The sequence below is a fragment of the Chionomys nivalis genome, chromosome 16, assembly GCF_950005125.1.
Source record: "Chionomys nivalis chromosome 16, mChiNiv1.1, whole genome shotgun sequence".
Classification (NCBI taxonomy): Eukaryota; Metazoa; Chordata; class Mammalia; order Rodentia; family Cricetidae; genus Chionomys; species Chionomys nivalis.
The window spans coordinates 26,132,578-26,152,767 of NC_080101.1; the positions used below are offsets into that span (position 1 = coordinate 26,132,578).

Genomic DNA, 20,190 nt, shown 5'->3' on the forward strand with positions numbered 1-20,190 from the left:
GGGCTTCTAATGCCCTCTTCTGCCCTCTGAAGGCACTGCATGTACCTGGTGCACATAGTAAATTTGCACATACACAGAAACTAAAAAAAAAAAGAAATGGTGAAGTTAATGACGTCTGTGACTGGGCCAATCTGAGGGCATTTTATGTTAAAAAATATTTAATATTGTAGTATTCGCTATGCTTTTGTGTGTGTGTGTGTGTGTGTGTGTGTATGGGGTGAGGGTGGGGGATGGGTTTCTGTGGGTGCATTGCCCATGGAGGCCACAAGAGGGCACTGGATTCCCTGGAGCTTGGGTTATATGTCTTGGTGAATATTTCACCACAGGGGCTGGAATTGTGTCCTGAGAACAGAACTCTGGTCCTCTGCAAGAGCAGTCTGTACTCTGAAGCACCAAGCAGCCTCTCCACCCCAGTCTGGTAGTGTTTTCCAGAAGACGTCATTATTGAGCGAGGATCTGAGGGGCAGAGGGAGTGGGCACCGAGTCGGGAGGTTTAGTTAGTAGTAGGTGAAGATGCTGGAGACTGTGAGAAGCCACACCTGGCCTTGCAGCTGGCCCTCCTGGCCTGGGCGGCAGCGCTTCACCACAAGGCAATCGAGAAACAGAGAAATGAACACAGACTCGGGAATCAGCACATGCATTTGCCCCTGCTCTGCATGTTCCTCAGCCTCAGTGTTCTCATCTGTGACATGACAGGGCTAAGGACAGTGACAGAGGGTTGGTCACGGTGGCGTTCATTCTCTTGCACTTTTTTTTTCCTTTTTATTTGCTGATGGGGGCTGATTTTCACACATTCATGGTACTTGGCACCTGTACCTCGTGCTCACCATCTGTAAGGGGGTTTGCGATACCCTGCGGGATTGTTCGGAGGATTAAACGAATCAATACCTTTTAACCTGCGGCAGTCCCCCGTGTGTAGGAAGCACGTGGAACATGCAAGCTATTTCCAGTTTTTAAGGTGCATTAGGATTTCTTTGAGTTCCAGCAGAATCCTCTAAACCATAGATCGTGGGTCTGTGTTCAGGGATTTCTTAGTCTTCTTTTTCTGGAAGTTCCATGGCAGTTTCTGTTTGGCCTAGGGAATCTTTAGTGACAAAGAGGCCATTCTCTTCAGGCGCCCTGTGTTTGCCTTTGCAGAGAATTGCCTGTTAGCGAGTCCTTTCTGACAGGGGACAAAGGGGCAGAGGAGTGGCCTTTTGGCTTAAGGGAGGGGTGGGAAGAATAGGCACGGTTCTGCTTTGCTCTGCTAGTGGAGGTGGTCAGAAGAAGGGTCTGCCCCTCCCCGCCCCGCCCACCCCTTCCCTCCCCACCCCACCCGTACCCTGTCCTGCTCTATCTGATAATAATTCTCCCCGTACCTTGTCCTGCTCTATCTGATAATTCTCCCGTACCCCGTCCCTGCTCTATCTGATAATTCTCCCCGTATCCTGTCCTGCTCTAAATGATAATTCTCTCTTAGAAGGGAAGTGGTCCACTATCATTTCTTCTTGGTCCCAGGAAAACCTCCCTCTCCTCCTCACAGCTGGACAGTATGAAAGAAGGAGAACTGTGGGCATCTTGGGGTGGCTCCTCTCCTCCCGTGATGAAAAGGGTCCTCTTTTTTCACCCCATACTCAGGCGTCTTGGTAGATAAGAATCCCACATTTCCTTGAGAGGAATGACCCTCCCAGCTCATTGCTAGCTTTAAAGCAGGATGGGACAGCCATGGGGAAAGCTGTGGAATTTGGCTGCATAAGACAGAGCTTTGTTTCTGGGACTTTCCTTCCTTCTACACATTAGGACCTGAACTGATTGATCCTCAAGAGCAGGCCCAAGCCTCACGCGAGTCTTCCTCCCCTACCCTCAGGTCTCAGACCTGCAGGCCCTCACCCTTCCGGTGGCCCCAGACATGGGTGTCAGTTCTCAAAAGGCCCCAAGGTTCAGATCTTTGTCAGGACAATGAGGGTGTCCTTGTGGGGAGGGGCCTTCCAGTTTGTGTCTGGGGACACGTGTGAGCTTGCCGATTCCACACTGGTTGCGGGGTGGGAGGAGGACGTGAATGCTTATATTTTGTGTCACATACACAATCACTTCCGGTTCATGGCCTCGGAGAGCAACATTAGGAGCCAGGAAATGAGGACCCCAGAATCCGAAGCAATTGCTCCAGCCACAGAGGGGGTGCAAAAGGGGTGGCGGAGCCCCTGGAGCCCTGTATGGAATCAGACAGGAAGATACCAGCCTGGGAAACTCAGGGGGCATTTGATGGCGGTGGAGTAGAGAAACCTTACCCGAGGCCTCTAGGGAAGTCTGAGCACTGTTCCCAAGGCTGACTCTGTGGCAGTAGAGTTGATCCTCAGGAAGTGATGAATTCCTTGTCACCGAGACACACATTTGGTCAGCTCTGAACACCAGATAGACGCTGGCGTCTTGTCTTTGGGCCCCGAGCCTTGAGGCTCACGTAAGGCCTACCAGAGGCCAGAGAAAGGTTTCTTCATTACTCTTTGCTGAAAGTTTCCCTGGGACAGAAGGCATGCCCTCTGACCCCACTGTCCTTTCTGGAATGTCTCTGCTTTGCCCATCCCACCTGGAAGCTTTTTGGGGTGCTCTGGGATTGCAGACAGAAAGAAAGATACACCATCCAACTTTGCATGTGTCTCCTTGGAAGCCCTTTGCTCCGCTGAGAATCTTTTTGACCCAGACACGGCCACCGTCCTAGAGAGACAGCAGATACAGTCTCTGCCAGTCCTGTCCCTTATTCTGTTAGAGCTGAAAGACCATCGTCATCGCTTGTCCCCCCTCACACTGTGAAGCCCCTCAGACACCACTGGCAGAGCTCAGCCAGGCACCTGTCCCTGTCCCTGTCCTCTTGGTTCCAGGCATTTGTATCACGGCTGTTTTGAGCCGGGTCAGGAGCTGCTGCCACAAAGATAAGGGGGACTCCTTCACTCCTTTAGAAGCTGACACTCTCGCTGCAGGATGGGGACCCTGAGTAGTTAGGATTGCAGTGGTGATGTGGCTTGGTAGATGTCTGCACACTGGTGTGTCTGGGGGGCATAGAGGAGGGAAATCAGGGAGGCCTTCCGGGAAGAGGGAGGCCTTCCAGGATCCTTGACAATTCCTGCCTCAAGCAGATAGTAGTAGCCGTACTTTGTAGACGACAGGTACTATTACTAGTGTCATTCATAGTCTACAAGCAGCAAAAAGTTTATTTTCAAATTTTGCTTCATTTAATTTGGTTGGTGGAGACAGAATGCTAAAGCCTATTTGTTGGTTTGCAGTTGTTATTTTGAAAACAAATGAAACCTTTTGTTTTGAGATTGCTATAGACAGATGTAGAGTAATGCAGAGGAATCACATGACTCTTTCACCCAGTTTCCCATAATGACCTCAGAGCTAGGCGTGGTGACTGGCAGCCGTACGCCCGGCACTTATGGAGTCTGCCATCCCCTCTGTGCCTCCACTTCTTAGCAGTTTCATTGAAGTATTTTCCACCCTAACATTTTGGTGTTTTTCAAGTTCGTTGTTGCTCTTTTTGTTTGTTTTTCAACATGCCTGGCCATGGGTAGTGGAAGGAAAGGAAAGGAAAGGAGAAAATAGGAAAGGAAAAAGAAAGAGAATAGAAAAAGATTTGCCCTCCAGTTCTTGTGCTCTTAGCATTCCCTCTTCTGTGTTTTCGTGGCCTTCCAAATTTGCTCACAAATCTCCAAATTCCAGATAAGAAAAGGAGCTGAGAACAGGCAGTGTGTGACCATTTTCTCGGTTCACTTCATGAACTTAGGTGAGACCTAGCGCTGGCCTGTGTCTGGGGCAATGGCTACGTTTGAGTGAAATCTTTTTCTGCTCCATCTCTGCCTCTGGGCTGAAGGACTGCTGGCATGAGCAGGCATGAGGACACCCGGGCTCCCTCCTGAGCTGCTCTTCTTCATCTGCCCACACTCCAGGGTCCCAGCGAGATAGTGGACCTGCAGGATGTGGCAGGGAAGGTACCAGGCAGGAGGAAGGTGTGAGGTCTCCTTTCTCCAGAATGGTTTGGAATTCACAGTCCCTGAAGGCAGAGGCTGGAGTAGGGATGCAGCAGGCTGGAGAAGCAGAGCAGGCATGGGGAGGGGCCAGAGAACGAACTCCTGGCTCTTCTTGGCCTCTTGGATGCTCTCATTATGTCACAGTACTCGGGGACTGCTGGTGAGATTACTTCTTCCTTACTGGGACCAGATACCTGGAAACAGCCAGTTAAGGGGGGTGGGTTTATTTTGCTTGGGTTCTGGGGGATGCATTCTGTCCTGGAAACTAGGGAGTAGTGGCAGAAGGATGAGGAGACTGGCTACACAGCATCTCTCGTCTGGATGCAGAGGCATGAATGCCGTGCTCAGTCCCTGCTCGACGGTGCCCCACTTCACTACTAAGGCTTGATTTTCTCTTAAGATATTGAGCAGAGTGTAACCGTCTCATTTATCATACCTGAAATTTAGCAAATCCCTTGCTGTTATCAAGCACGAGTTTCCCATTTTATGGCATGATTTTTTTTTTTAAGTACATGTTTTACAGTTTGCCTAAATCAGGGTACCTATTGAATTGATTGACATATTTCCAAGTCCCTGTTAGCTTGGCAGCCTCCTTGCCTCTCTTTTCTCACCTTGGAATTCACTTCATGAAGATGGAGATTGTGCTTTGTCTTGAGGGCCAGTGATAACAGCAGAGAGTTATCAGCATTAGAAAGGGATTAGAGGTAGAGTGAGCGGGCCCCCAGAAGGAAGTCTCTAGAAGCCTTGAGGTGTTCTTAGGGGAAGAACCCTTACTTCCCCAGTCTCCATCTTCAGGCCAGGCCCTGAGGACTCTCCCCCTCTTCCCTAGCCTCGAGCCTCCTCTGGGGAGGGGCGGAGGTGAGGAAGTGTCTGGTCCTTCAGACAGACACCTAAACACTACCATAGGGAGTGGGGGGAAAAAAGGAAAGGAAGGAAGGGGTGGGTGTCCTGGTTCTGACTGGGCTCCCAAGGGCTGTCCGAGGCCGTAGTACCCCAGCACGGAAGTCCCCCGTCCAGGGCTGGCTGAGTGGCACCCTGAACTCTCATGCCCGTGCTGGGCCCCTCTTCTCACTTCCCTCTTTCTCACGTGTCTGTTTCTTCTCTCCTCCATGCTATGGCAGTGGTGCCCGGTGCTGATGAGACAATACTTGGTGCAGCCCCAGGCAGTGCTTTTCCAGGTAATTTCCTAGGGACCCAAATGACATCCGGTGCACACTCTCTTGGGACACGTGCCTCAGAGTCTGTGGCTAGGACTCCTCAACTGCTCAGTACCTGTCTCCAAAGTTGCTTTCCCTCTCCCAACCATCAGATTTTCGTGCGCTTCCTGAAGGCAGGCAGCCAGGACTTAGAACGAAAACACCATTTCACCCTGTCTCACTGGCATAGCCTTTCCCCCAGAATGGGTCCAGGAGAGACTGAGCCGGGACAAGAGTCCCTTGTGATCACTCCAGGCTTCATTTCTGTCTCCCATTGGGCCAAGATTTCGAATGACAGAGAAACATGAAGCGTGCCCACTCCTCTGATTCTCGGACTTCAGACATCAGAGAAGGCAGCTCTGAGTGTCTTTGTAACGCTGGTGTTGAAGAGAGGGTGAGGCCCACCACGAGCTGGAGTCTACTCTCTGTCAAGGAGGGTACACAGTCTGAACTGGTGGGCACGGCCTCTGGGCCCTTGGGGGTGTCTGTGGCTGCAGGCAGAGGGGTTTAGTTCTGTTATTTGTGCGGGACTGGGCAGTCTGTGAACTGCTGGCCTCGGTTACTGTTTGTTTCTGGGTCATGGAGGAGGACGGCAGCAGGGGCTCCCAGGAGAGGGAGCAGGAACCTGACATGACAGCTTCAGACAGACTTTGCAGGGCTCAGAGAAGGGGAGAGTGGGGAACACAGCTGGGCTCTGTGACTGGGGGTGATTAGGATGGGCTGAGGAGCCCAGGAGTGTGGGTGCATCAACACACAGTGTGTGTCTGTATGTGCCCTCCACAGTCACGTCCCGTGGGCTGGCACTCGGCTTCCCGAGTAACAGAGAAATGGAGGAAGACAGACGTTGCTACCAGGAACGGGGCACCAGGAGCCCTCTCTCGTCTCTGGCTCATCTCTCATCTTTACATCATCTCGTCTTCTTTTTTTACAAGAGTCTCTCTCTCCTAGGCCCCATTTTCCACAGAGGACTTGTCTGAGGTGATCTGAAGTCCGTCTGAAGGAGTCCAAATGTACTGTAGCGAAAAGGGGAGGCTGTTGTTCCAGGGCCCAGCAGTGGTGTGGGTCTGCTGGCTGAACCCCGAGTTTGACTGAGCTTCCAGCCAGCCAGAGCTAAAGGGGACACACAGTGGGTTTCTAATGTGCTAGTTGTTCGGTCGGAGGCAAATGAACAACTCAGCATGGGAAATAACCTTTTCCCCAGGGAGTTAAGGGAGGGAAGGGCAAGGAATTTGAATATTCTAATGGGCAGTGTCTCCAGAGGTTAAAAAAATACCTTTGTATGACCCTTTTCTTGTATTGTCTTTAATAAGTGTGCTTCTCCAATGACTTTGACCAACACTGGACAGGGACCCAGCTTTCCTGTCACCTGGCCTGATGAGGCATATGAGCGGGAGGAGGCAGGGTTACCGTGTCACTTGGAGCTCCTGTTTGAAAACTTTCTAGTTAATTCTTTTGCTTTTCTGCTTTTTTTGAGACAGGATCTCACTGTGTAGCCCCAGCTAGCCTGGAACTCTGGATCCCCCTGCCTCATGGGCGCTAAGATTATTAGCATGGACTGGCATTCCTGGCCGCCAGTAAATTCTTGAGATCTGTACTTTATGTCATGTGGATGGACAATTTATTCATTCATTAATTTATTCATTCATTCAGTGCACACTTGCGGGGAGGCTGTAGGGAGGCCCTGTGTTCTGAAAGGAGAGAGACAAATAGCTGTTATATATGGAGGTGCTATGACAGAGTCATGCAAGAAGCCACAGAGTGAGGAAGCAGAGGAGTGATGATTTCGTGGGCGGGTATAGAACCAGGGATGGCTTCACCAAGGAGGTCAGATTTGAGCTGGGTCTCATGGACAGCGTAGGAGCTCTTTTCATACGGAGATGGGCCCTCCAGACAGAGATGGATAGGAGCCTGGCATGTTGGAAGCCCAGCCCGTGAAAGACCTGGAGATGGGAGAGAACACCACAGGCAGTTCCGAGGATAGACTGGAGGAACAACTGAGCACCCCCATAAAAGATAGTAGCCTGCTCCCAGAGGAGCAGAGGAGGAATTGTCATATCCCAGCAATAGCACTGGGCCCCTGCTGGGTGGAGACAGAGCTGCTAAAGCCTCCGTTGGCCCACAAGCCTGAACTCTTTTTTTTTTTTTTTTTTTTTGGTTTTTCGAGACAGGGTTTCTCTGTGGCTTTGGAGCCTGTCCTGGAACTAGCTCTGTAGACCAGGCTGGTCTCGAACTCACAGAGATCCGCCTGCCTCTGCCTCCCGAGTGCTGGGACTAAAGGCGTGTGTCACCATCGCCTGAACTCTTCAGTGAGGTTCTTTCTCTTTGCCTCCTGAAATGCTTTAGTGACCGGCATAGGGAGCCTTCGCTGCATGCCGAAAGTACCTAGTCTCGCGAACCCAACAGTTAGGAGAGACTCCGTGCACTCACGCTGTCTGACACGGAACAAAATCAATTACTGGTTTCCACCTGGAAATTTAAATACATGAAGAGACAGGAAATCCCCATCAGCCACACTTTTGCAAATGGTTCTGTCTCCTTGGGGGAACCTACGCTTTCCTGCATAGCCTCAGCTGCCAGCTGTGTCTGCAGATAGAGTCCTGGAGACTGTGGCCAGGGAAGGTGTGGGGGCTGTGCTGACACTTGACTGGATGCTGAGGGCCTGGAGGAGCTGCTTGTTATTTAGCTTTCTTTCCACGGAAGAGATCCATGGTAGTTCAGTTCCAGCCGGCCTACCTTCGTGTCCGCTCCCTCAGCCAGTGCCCCATTCCCATCTGGCCCCCTCCTTCCCTTAGCCTCTCAGCTCTACTCAGTAGTTCCAACTCAAGGGACGGAGCTCACTCAGCCCACCCACAGAAACCTTTCCTGACCACACCCACCCCACGAGAATGACGGCCCGGTGCTTTCCTCTATCTTGGATGGACTTTCTGGGGCTCTGCATCTTTCTCCGGGAGCTTGTGGAGGATCTCTTCTGTCTCACGCACCCGCATGCACGCAACAGGGCCTAGCATAGGTGAAGCAAACACACTCACTGTGCTCGGGCATCCAGGGAGACACAGAAAGGGGAACTAGGACCCATGTCCTGGCATCCAGGAGCTCTAGAAGGTACCACCGCAAAAGAGACGCCCCCTAGAGGCATGGCCGTGCACTGCAGGAAGTAGCTGCCTCTGGGGAGCTTTTATCTCAGATGCATTCTAGGGTGTGAGCAGCAGTTCTGTCCAAAAGGGAGAGAATCTGGACAGCGACCTTTCCCCAACAGTTCCCTGCTGCATGGAATGCCAAAATGCTCTTCAAATGCTGCTGTTTCTAACTCGCAGCAGGAAATGGATTTTCCTCTCTACCCACTCATATGTGAACCACGATTTACAAAATAGGGCTTAACTTTTTTAGGTGTGAAAGCCTTGGTCTCTGTTCTATGCCTTCTAATTCCGCTACCAGTGAGCTGGGGATATAGCTCAGCCGGTAGAGCGCCTGCCTGGCATGCATGAAGCTCTAAGTTCAATCCCCAGCACGGCAGAAAATTGAGTGTTATGATCCATGCTTGCTATCCTGACCCTGGGGAGCTGAATGTAGAAGGATCAGAAGTTCAAGGTCATTTTCAGCTACATAGTAAGTTTAGGCTAGCCTAGGCTACATGAAACCCTGTCTCAAAACAACCCCAAAATAGCAACAAGAACCAGCTAAAAGAAAACAAAACAAAGAAACTCAATTTTAAGTAGTTGGAACCAACTGTTTGATTTCATCACTGTTACAGGTTGGGTCTCACAGTTAGAGAACCATTAGGGTAACTGTCAAGATGCTGGGGTGAGAGGGACCCATGTTTGAATCCTGGGGCCGAGGTGCTGTTTGGCTTTAAGTTCATCGTGTTTCTTCTAGAATCGACGTCTCAAGCTTTTGCATTGAGAGGTGGAGTAACACAGCCCCCTTCATGGGCAGAGCTTGGCTTGAGATGGAAGGCACAGGTGAAGTCCCTGACACGGTGTTCTCTGGAAGCTGGGAAGGGCTCCCTGAGCAGCGTCACTGCCCTCTGAGGCTGGGGGCTGCAGTGGAGCTGAGAGGACCGCAGGCGCTGGGGTCCCGAGGTGTGGGCCATTGAGGACAGCTCGGAGAGTTCCTGGGGCTTGTCAGTCATCTTCCAGAAGAGACTGATTCCAAAAACATGTAGCAAAGAATCCCTAAGCCCATAACAGGCCCGGCTACTCCATGGAGAAGCCAGGCTGGGGCCCAGGTCTACCTGCACCAGGGACCACTAGAAATCTGCAGTAATTAACGTGGTGTGTTATTGGCACCGGGAGAGATAAATGGACCAATGAAACAGGATCCAGGCTGGAAGTCATTTGTGCACATATGGAACCTTGATATATAGGTAAGGAGATGTACAAATCAGCAGGAAGAGATGGACTCTTTAATAACCAGCAATGGGCAACCGGTTATCCATTCAGAAATGGGGAGAAGGGAGAGATTAGATCTTTATACCAGACACAAAAATCAATCCCAGGTGGATTAGAGACCTAAATGCAAAAGGCAAAGGCACCTGATCTGGCCAGCTTCAGGTCCTGCCCAAACTCCCGAGGCACAAACGTGGCCTCATGGGATGGAGAATGAAGCCTTGGGGAGGGGCACGGGGATGCTCATACAGAGTGACCTGCCACAGTGAAGACAGGAGCGGGTCTTAGCCCTCTTCCCATCCCACCAGTGCCTTCTCATCCTCTGGAAGGTCTTCTTCTGGGGACCATTCCTCAGGGGACGTGTGTCCCGCTCCACCGGCTGGCCCTGCCAAGTGGTGCCGCAGGAATAGCAACCATCATTTTCCCAAGTACACGAGGAACTCCAAGTCACAGGCTCTCAGCCTCCTCACCCACCTACTACTGTCCCTGCCTGCCAACTATGTCATCTTGAACATACAGGATGTGACTGCCGTTGGCAAGGCCAGGCTCCGGAGAAGCCCCCGGCCAAAACTTGGTACACACAACCGAAATCTTTGTCTTTCAATGTTTGTAGTGGGATTTGGAAGGGGCGCAAAGACATGTCGTTTATGGTTATAATGTCGTCCTTCCTTGAATGGGAAGGTCCAGGCTGGTATTTTTTCTGCCTTCCCTGGAAGTCATTCTGCAATGGCTTCAATGTCAAGGAAATGGCTCATCATAGGCTTAGATTTCATGAGTGACTTAAAGAAATGGAAACGACTCTGCCCAGCACATCTGGTTGTTGTGGGTTTGATAAATCTGACATCTGTGCCTGGAACGTTTAGCACACAAGTGTTCATAGACTTCCAGAATCCAAAAGTCACTCGTCAAACTGCGATTCGGCTGGCTCTATGTGCTGAATTAGAGCTGGGAACTTCTCATCGGGAGTCTCTCTGATCTTCTGAGGATCCAGCCCTCTTTCTCTTGGACTCTGGATTGGGTGATTCCTCAAACTCCTTCTTAACACTTGTTTCTGGGGTCCCACCCTGTTGTCTGAGAGCCCCCAAACCAGAAACCAGGCTGCCCCTGCCCTTGGCAAGTAGATTCTTATTTCTGCCTTGCTCTGACGCCCTCCCTGGCCTCTGGGGCTGAGCCGGGGAATCTGTCGGTTAGATCTGACTTCTTGCGGTGCTGTGTGAACTCCTGCCCATCTTTCCACCTGGGAACGGTGGTCAGTTCTGGAGACATGTACTGCTCTGTTGAGCTGCGTCTGCCCTTTCCGCCTGGGTTTCCCGGAACCTCTGTGGACAGATCATGGCCTTGCATCTGATCAGGGGGCCTCTAGGCTACATGCTGAGATGTCTGCTTCCTCTTTCAGACCACAGAGTATTCAGCCATGGCCTCGCTGGCTGGAGGCCTGGACGACATGAAAGCTAACTTGACAAGCCCCACCCCTGCTGACATCGGAAGCAGCGTGCCAGGCCCGCAGTCCTACCCCATTGTTACAGGTGAGCATACCTGGATGGGAATTTGGGAGGGAGGGAGGGAGGGAGGGAGGGAGGGAGGGAGGGAGAGAGAGAGAGAATGTGAGGTTGGAAGCTGTTCTTTGTGCTTTTGGATATGACTGGGCTCTACTTTAATGAGGTTAGAAGGTCCCAGCTCAGGTCAGGTGGCAGACTGCTGGGAAACACAGGACACAGGTTGTGGCTGAAATGCGACATGACTGCGCGCTGCTTCGCAAAACTAGAGGAGAATGAGTGCCAAGAGAGGCAGGGCTGCATTCAGAGGGGCCCTGTGGTGGCGCCAGGCACTCAGAGGTCTGGGATCTCTTCCTTTCGCGAACCAGGACATCCTGTGGTTGGCGTCAGCTGCCAGGAGAAGAGGGACTCTGTGAGTAACCACTGGTGCTTCAGATTTCCCATCTGCGGCTGCGCACAGAAGGGCTAGGAGGGGCTGGGTCCGTGCCAAGCAGCTGGCTTTTCTGGCAGCCTCCATTATTGCCATCAGTGTGAGAATTAAGAGTAGCGGCCTCAGGCTGGTGGTGCCGCTCAGCCAGGGTTCTGCCCAGCACGTGCGGGGCCCGAGTTCTGGCCCCAGGGCAGGCTTCCACTCCCTGCAGGGCTCCAACCAGAATTCCAGCTGTGGTCTTCCGATCTGTATGCTGGGGACAGTGACAATGGCTTCAGTATGGGACTCTTGTGAGGATGACCAGGTCCCCACGCACAAGGTGCGTGGACTCTTGCCTAGCACAAAGTAACTAGCCAGCAAGTGTGTCTGCTGTGACTCCCCGGAGCCCTCTCATGCTGGTCAGTGTGGGACTTGCTGCTGTGGGGGATCCCCTTCTCCAGCCCAGCATGGGAGAGCCCTGGAACGGTCACTACAGCCAGCTCTGGGAGGCAGGAGGCAGGAGGGTCTCCAGAATATGAAACACAGATATACTTAGGCTGGAACTTGGGATCCAACCAGAGATAGCAGGATGTCCCCATTGGCTGGTGGACATAACCTGAAAGTAGTTAACAGAACCAAGAAATTCTCATGTATTTGAAGCAGGAAGATGAACAAGGCAAGATCTAGGCCCAAGGGTCCCTTAGTGACAAGAAAAGAGGCCTGTCTCTGAGACCTAACAACCAAGTCAGCCCTGGGGCTTAGGGTAAAAACAGCCGAGCCCTGTGTGCAGGTCTGGGTACTACACGAGCGTTGGGCAGAGCAAGAGTGACTTGGTACTCGGTTTAGCTAAGCTGGTGAACAGCCTGAAGCCAGCTGAGCTTCAGGGAGGAGGTGAACAGAAGGGATGCCAGCCAGGGAGCTCCAGAAGGTGGGATGTTTCCCGAGGACCCCTGCCGGGGTTCACTAGGGACCTTCATGACAATATTGCTGTTACACAGGGGCAGAAGCCAAGCTGAGATGTGCCCACTGTATGGAGTAAGAAACTGAGTCACAGCCACCCTCACCTCTTAGGAAACTGCACTGCAGAGGAAACGTTTGGGGCAGGATTTAGGATGTGGGTTTGGGCGCATGCTTATTTAGGCGGCTAATAGTCCAGTGAACACTGAGGCTAAGATTCTTGTCTGTGGGAACGAGATGCATGCCTGCTAGCTAAGGCTAATCTGGCCTTCAGATCAACCTAATTGCGCCTCATGGAGCTTTCAGAAAATTTGAGCCAAGACTTTAAAAAAAAAAAAAAAAAAACAAGCCTTCTGATATCTCAAAATATTAGAAGAGCTGGCCCCATTGGGCCGTAGTCCCTTGGACCATGGCAGGTTGGGTCTCAGTGGCAGCAGCTCCTCAAACAGGCCTCCATGGTTCCCAGCCAAAGGCCACCACAGTCACATTAGAAACCATGCATAGAAAGGAGTGTGTATTATACTTGGATCTGCAGAGTTGCAGTTGAAAAGGCCAGCAGCACGCTACAGGGGCTCCCAGACCTGCAGAAGGCTGCAGGAAGGTCAGGAGTAAGATACATGGATTGGTTTTCAGAACCCTGGACCAGATATTAGTTTGTGTTTATTTGAATTTCTTCATTTTTAAAGTCACATTATAGCACAGAAAAGGAGTATAAACATCCCTGACCAAAATTAGGGCTATGCTTAGTTTTGAAATGTCAGGGACCTTCTAGAGCAGGGCATGAGAGGGTACACCTATGGTATCCAGCACTCAGGAGGCTGAGCTGGAGGATCAGGAATTGGAGGCCAGCCTGGGCTGCATAGTAAGACCTAATTTCAAAACACAAAAGCAGACATACAAAATGGAAGGCATATTCCGATTATCAACATAATCATTAGCTTCCTTATAAAGAAGTAATATTTAGCATAATAGAAGAACAAACCCTTCAACAACGACATATACAATCCCAGAGAATAAATTTAGCTTTAGAGCCACAGTGACAGAATAGAACAGTAGAGAGATGCTTCTTCCTAGACTGACTGTCAGAAAGGCGTTCATTCCCAAGTCACCGCTTACCATAAAGCAACCCCAAGGAAAGCACAATAGGCTTTAAGAAAAATTGCCAAAATGGTGCTAAATACTGGCTAAAACACTGCAAGGTAGCTAGAAATGTTCTGAAATAAAGAAATAAGTATATTATTAGAACACTCCAGAACATATGACAAGGTGACAAGGGGCCAGCAAGATCAGTCGTGGGTAAAGTGCTTGCTGCCCAACACACACACACACACACACACGCACAACCAACCAAAAATAATAAATGTAATAAAATTTTAAATAAGAACAAAAACATGTGATAATTCTATAATAACTAAACCTATTGTAGAAGTTGAGGTTTCAAACACATGGGCTGGGATGGACAGAGCAGAAACAGGTCCAAATACATGTGGCCAGATCCTCATTTCACTGTCTCCATGGGAACAAATGGGTTGAGTTAACAGTATGCTAACTAACCAGATTTAGTCATAACTCATTGTGCTGTATATCAAAACATCACAGTGTACCCCTAAACATGTATATTTATGTATCATTTATAACAAATTCCAGTTAGTCAAAACTTAAAAAAAAGTCATAATAAACTAGAACAAAAAAATCTTAGGGAAAATTATAATCTTAGTGTAGAAAAGGCCTTTAAAATGTTTCAAATGCAAATAATTGAAAAATGTTAAAAGCCTTTTGTATGTAAAAACATCCAAAGACAAAAATAAAAACTATGGTAGGGAATGTAATACAGATGATAAAAGTTAGTTTGTTTAATATGTAAAGAACTTTTGTGTACACAAAAAATATTGCTAAGCACTATATATGTGTGTGTGTGTGTGTGTGTGTGCCTGCTTATCTGTATGTGCACCGTATGTGTGTACATGCCCAAATAGGCCAGAAGAGGGCACCAGGGCTGCGGAAACTGAAGTGACTGGTTATTGTGAGCAGCCTGGTGTGTGCTCTGAGACCCAAATCTGGGTCCTCTAAGAGTAGCAGTCCCCTTAGCTGTGGAGCCGTCTCTCTAGCCGCTGTAAAAAGGGCTCTTAAAAACAAATAAGGCCAGGCAGTGGTGGCCCACGCCTTTAATCCCAGCACTTGGGAGGCAGAGGCAGGTGGATCTCTATGAGTTTGAGGTTAGCCAGGTCTACACACCTGTTTCACATCTACTTTTAAATAAGAATCAGAACAGCACCTGGACTATGAAGCACAGGAGGAGCCAAGTGATGTGTGTCTTGCTAGGTACACATCCTGAACGCCCGTACTGTGGACATAATGAGGTTACCCAGGGCTTTCCCGTGCACAGAACACACGCGTGAAGGGGTATGGGTGGGGAACTTGTACGGGCTCATCCTGGCATTATGGTTTACCCGTAGGTTGAGGAACTCCTGGCACAGCTCCAAGTGAGACACAGCAGCTGGGGTCCTAGGAAATATGAGGTCTGTGAAGACTGTGGAGATGGCAGGTTCACACTTACATGGAAATGACGTGTAGTTCCCAATTCAAACGACTGTGAACAGGTTTTTACCTACTTGAATGTTTGGTGGGATGAGGCCATAGTGAAGGAAAAAGAGAAACATGGTCTGTCTGTCTGTCGGCCAACAATGCCCCCATCATAGAAAATAAACCCCATGAACATTCCAGACCTTGAAAGAAAAGCTGCAGAGCCGCTGGGTCCTGGATCTCTTCATTTACTTCAGCCTGTGTTAGTGGCTGTGTTGGTGGCCATTGATCTGCCTGTCCACCTCTGTCCATCTTTTCTGGCCACAACAAGAATGGGGGATAGGAGTCCCCGAGTTACCCCATCCCTGCTTCCATATACCAGGCAGCCCAAGGAAGGTCTCATTAGAGCCCGAGTCAGTCTCTCTGCACCGTTTATATGCCACATTAAATATTAAGCTAAACCCTGCTCTGCCAGCCAGGGCCACGCTTCAGAAACCGCTCACCCTCTGCAAATTTGGTGACATGACCATCCAGTTCCTGCTTTGTCAGCAGTTTAGGCCGGTCCTGATTGGGACTAATTACCTGCAGGTGTGTGTCCTTGGGCCCCAGGCCTGCTGATGGGGCAGCTACTGGGTTTACCTACCTACAAAAGGGCATGGCAGGTGTGGGGCCAGGCTCCTAGCTTCTGCCTGCCTCCCCACTGGTCAAAGAGCTGACAGTCTTGTCCCCAACTGGGCCTCTCTGACCTTTTGCCTTTGAGAATAAAGGAGTTAGGCCAACATATGTCCCTGTGGTCTCTTCCCTGGGGACCAGGTCTTTGCATCAGCAGATTGGAATGGCAGGACACCGAGGAAGGCCTCCTTTGGCCCACATTGGTAGTGGCCTGGGATCTGAGACATTTCTGACATCGCTCCCATCAATCCACAGATGCCCTTCTATAACACGGTGGGTGAGACCCATAAAGGCAGAGAGAGTAGCTGCCAAGTCCCCGAGTCTCCAGCTCTGCCTGCTACAGTTAATGTTGGGAGCATTAGGACCCCAGACACCCCTATGCTCTCTTTATCTGAGCAGGAGCTGAGGCTAGAGGAAGGAGCTCAGAACAGGAGCCAGAGGGGAGGAGTTGAGTCTACACTTGTCACTTAAGTACTCTTGTGTTAGGGGCAGATTCGGTGTCCTCTGTAAGCTTCAGTTTTTCTAGTTATGAAATGGGAGAACGACTGTTTCTGCTGCCTGCCTGCGATGTTTGGGAGATTGTCTTGGATTTTCATTTCTGGTTTGTAATACTGGTGATGCCAGCAAGGTCCGCTGCATCTTCGGCAAGAGCTCGGTGGTGGTGGTGGTGGTGGTGATGTCTGTATTGGCATCTGGCATTTTGTGAGGATATTTTGAGTGTACCTTGCTTAGTGCTAAGCATGGTGCTTAATATATATCTTGGTTCTTGCATAAATGAGTCCGTTACCTCCATCCTTGGTGTATAACACAGACTATCCCACTGTTTGTTTTCTATGGGGCTGGGTAGGGAGGCAAACTCTTGGGGACTCTCAGAGGGTCCTTATTCTGCCCGCACATGTCCACAGAAAGAGACTCAGGACATTTGTTGTCAGGACATCTGGCTGAGGGACAGGGAGTGCAAGGGCCTGTGGGCAGTCGGGGATGTTTTCTTGTGTGTGTGTGTGTGTCTTGCAGTTCTGTGTGTGTGCTCATGTGGGTGTGCAACCTGTGTGTACTGACACACGTGTATGCATAAGCATGGAGGCCAGAGGTTGATGTTGGGTGTCACTCTCGATCCTTCTTGACCTTGCTTTTGAACTGGAGCTTTTCACTGTACCTGGAGTTCACAAACTCAGCTGTGCTGGCTGGCCATGGAGCTTCGGGATCCGCCTGTCTCTGCCTACTCAGCGCGGGGATTACGGGGTGAATACTACCCCACCTTTTAAACACACAGCATTAGGGAGATGAGCTCAGGCCCTAATGCTACTGCAGCAAGCAATGGACAATCTCCCCCATCTGAGAAACACTAAAAACCTCTACATCACTTTTGGCCTGTGAACGGAGGGGCTTGGATCCTTGGGGGCAATCTTCAGGGTTGGTTCCAGGCCCCTGGTGGGCGACCCCCTCATACTGAGCGACTCTGGAGCTTTTCTAAGGAGACTTCCTGCTCAGATGTGCTCTGCTTCTCACTCAAGCTCCTGCTGGCTAGCCGCCAGGCAGCTCTGAACAGCCAATTGTTCATCCTTCCGTGGGGAACACCTCCTTTGACCCACTTTTTAGGAGGCTTGTGGAGGCTCATCAGACGCAGCTAAATACCTCTTCCCTCAGAGTGGAGTCATAATGAAAAATGAAAGCAAGACTCCGAGAAATGTCTGTGTACCCAGGCTGCTGAGAAGTGCTGGGGGAAAGAAAGGACGGTGAAAGTCGTAATACCGCATGAGAGCTTGGGACCCAGTGCTGGCCCACCAGCTTCTAGGGGGAGAAAATGGGCTGTAGAAGTGGCTTCGCGCCTTGGAAAGGGTGATATCCGTAGCTACTCATTCTGTGGGGTCTCTGGGGACAGTCTCTACCCTCCCTGGGTGTGCCTGCATGCAAGGGTGTGGGGGGGTTGGCATTTACAGTCAACACCAAATGAACACACAGTGTGGTTTCACAATGTCGGGAGCTCTGGAACAGAATCCCAAGGGGGATATTATTGAAAGGCTGGGTGGGGAGTGGGCTGAGGTGGTGAATCAGTCTCCCCAGAGTGCCAGCATGTGATCAGAGATGTCAGTTATGAGAAGTTTGGGGATTATTTGGGGAAAACATATTTTCCAGCAGAAGACACAGCCCCAGAAAATGTCCTCTAAATGTATAGAGAGAATGAAGGGCCTCAGGGGTGGGGCCATTTCTCAGTTCCCTCTCAACTGCCAGTTGGGCCCAGCCTATAACTCAGACCTTGGGGTTTCTCGGACTTAGAAACTACCAAGCAGGGTAGTGGGGCTCTTCACATAGTCCTGCACAATTCCTTACCAAAACTGGGTCACCTCTGCTGCCAGTGACCTTACTATCTCAAGAGCAAAGAACCTTCATATGGTACATGCAGGAAGCTGCCTTCAGTTGAATCACCTTCAGGTTAGGAGCTGAGGGTCCTGCAGTCTAGGCTGGCATCTGTGCTGTGAGCTCACAGACCTAAGCATTGCCCCAGATATCCCTCAGCTTGGCATGTGCCCTTGGCATATGTCTACCCCAAAGAGTTTTTGATGTGCATAACATGTTTTCAACACTAAAAATATCATCTTTCATATTGAAGATCAGAGAAAGATCCAAATGTCCACTGGGAGGAGACATACAAAGTTCACAGCGGCTTTATGGGGAAGGCTCTTCGGGGTTATTAGTATTATTCATTTCCTATGACTTACAAGGCAGAGAGCAATGTACACAGTAGGCTGCCTTTTGTGTAACCGTGTACTTGGACACTATAAATGCATGCTTGTATTTGTGCATCTTACACCCTGGAAGGAGCCTCGGGCACACACGACCATGTTTAAGCACAGAGTGTGAGAAGAGTACATTATTACTGAACCGTTTATATCTGCAAAAATGTTAGTGTGGTGTGTGTGACACACACACACACACGAACCATGGCACTCACATGAAGGTCAGAGGACACTCTCCTGGAGTGGGTCTCTCCTTCCAGCCATACGGAAGTTCCAGGGATTGAGCTCAGGTCACCAGGCTTGCTTGGCAAGAGCCTTCACCCACAGACCCACCTTGAAATCCCTGTTTACATTTTAAAGCTTCTGAATGTTGTCTATTTAGCAACTACAAAAACAGTTTAAAAGTGGCCTCAATAAAATCAGAGGACTTGACCTAAAGATTAAAACAACTCTCTTAGTAGGGCAGTGGTGAAACACACCTTTAGTCCCAGCACTCAGGAGGCAGAGGCAAAGAGATCTCTGTGAATTCGAGGTCAGCCTGGGCTACAGAGCGAGTTCCAGGACAGCCAGGGCTACACAGAGAGACCCTGTCTCAAAAAACACCTCTCTCAAAAGCTTGGTGGACTTGCTCCTCTTGGGTCAACACGGGGAATGTGGAAAGAGGCCTGCCCCCTTTGATACCCTGGGGAAAACCTACATAGCCCTCCAGCTTACCTGACTTGCTAGCATTCTCTGGCAGTTGGGTTTCCAGCTCTGCCTACTTCCTCTGCCAGGCCCCTCCAATTTCCTTTGCTAGCTGCCGAACACCCCCCAGCTGTCATGAGCCTTTGCAGAAGCAGTGAACTCCTTTACATCACCACCTAGACAGTGCTGAGACTAGACCGCTGTGTAAAGACTCAACGCCCAAGATGGAGAGTCTCCTCCTTCCCTGCAACGCCGGTCTGTTTGCCTTCCAGAATGATTTGGGGCAAATCCAGTTGGTTTTAAAATGCTTGTTTCCACATCGGTAAGGGAACCCATGGTCGTCGGTCCTCGGGTTCTTAGGATCCCAGAGTTTTCAAATGCTCGTATCTGTAAGACTACTCTGAGCCCCCAGAAGCCCAGAGGTCTGATCAGTTGAAAGGCAAAGTGAAACACAGGCATCTTCATAATTAACACGCACATTGAAGAAACGATGCCTTGCTTTCAGGCTAGCCCAGTGTTCCCAAGAACCATTTGGTGAATGAATGAATATTTGCGTAAAGTGTGATGTCAATTAAAAAAATTAATTTCCGCTGAAAGTGCTCTACTTGCTTCTGACCTTGGATTTTGTAGGATAAAAATAAACGGAGCTGGATGGCCCTCCTGGTAATGTACTAGTAGATTTTTTATTTTTTACACTCTCGGGCAGCTTGGACGGCTACAGTTCCAAACAGCCCTCCAGTGGGTCTCTGGTCCTCCAGCTTCCCGGCGCGCCCAGCTGTGACCCATCCTCCTAAAGCAGTGACTTCGTTAGCAGATTCTGACCAGAGAGCTTCCAGACCTTCCCCCCCCCCCCCCCCCCCGTCTAGAGAACAAAGCTCCTGGCTGATTTGTATGGTTCGTTCATGCATTCCTTCATTTCTCCTGCCATCAAGACTTGGGTCTCCCTGCCTGTCGGCCTGTGTGGGGCCTGAGGTGTCAGCACGCTCGCTCTGATGGAGGAGGCACACGTGGAGACCTGCACAAGGCAGAACAAAACAATGGGAAAGCGTCAGCTTCCTGGGAGACCCTGTGCACGTGTGCTTGTGGTGGGGCGTGGGGGTAGGGTGGGAGCATATGTGCCTTCTCTTCG

At 50.3% G+C, this 20,190-nt stretch overlaps 1 protein-coding gene across 1 annotated transcript in view; it reads left to right on the forward strand.

The window, feature by feature from the left end:
- The window catches only part of Pax5 (paired box 5), a 162,608-nt gene that overhangs the window by 81,679 nt on the left and 60,739 nt on the right, over window positions 1-20,190 (forward strand). Inside the window, exon 7 of the mRNA XM_057790573.1 lies at window positions 10,979-11,108. Within this exon, the coding sequence (XP_057646556.1) occupies window positions 10,979-11,108 (130 nt within the window). The remainder of the gene's footprint in view (window positions 1-10,978; window positions 11,109-20,190) is intronic.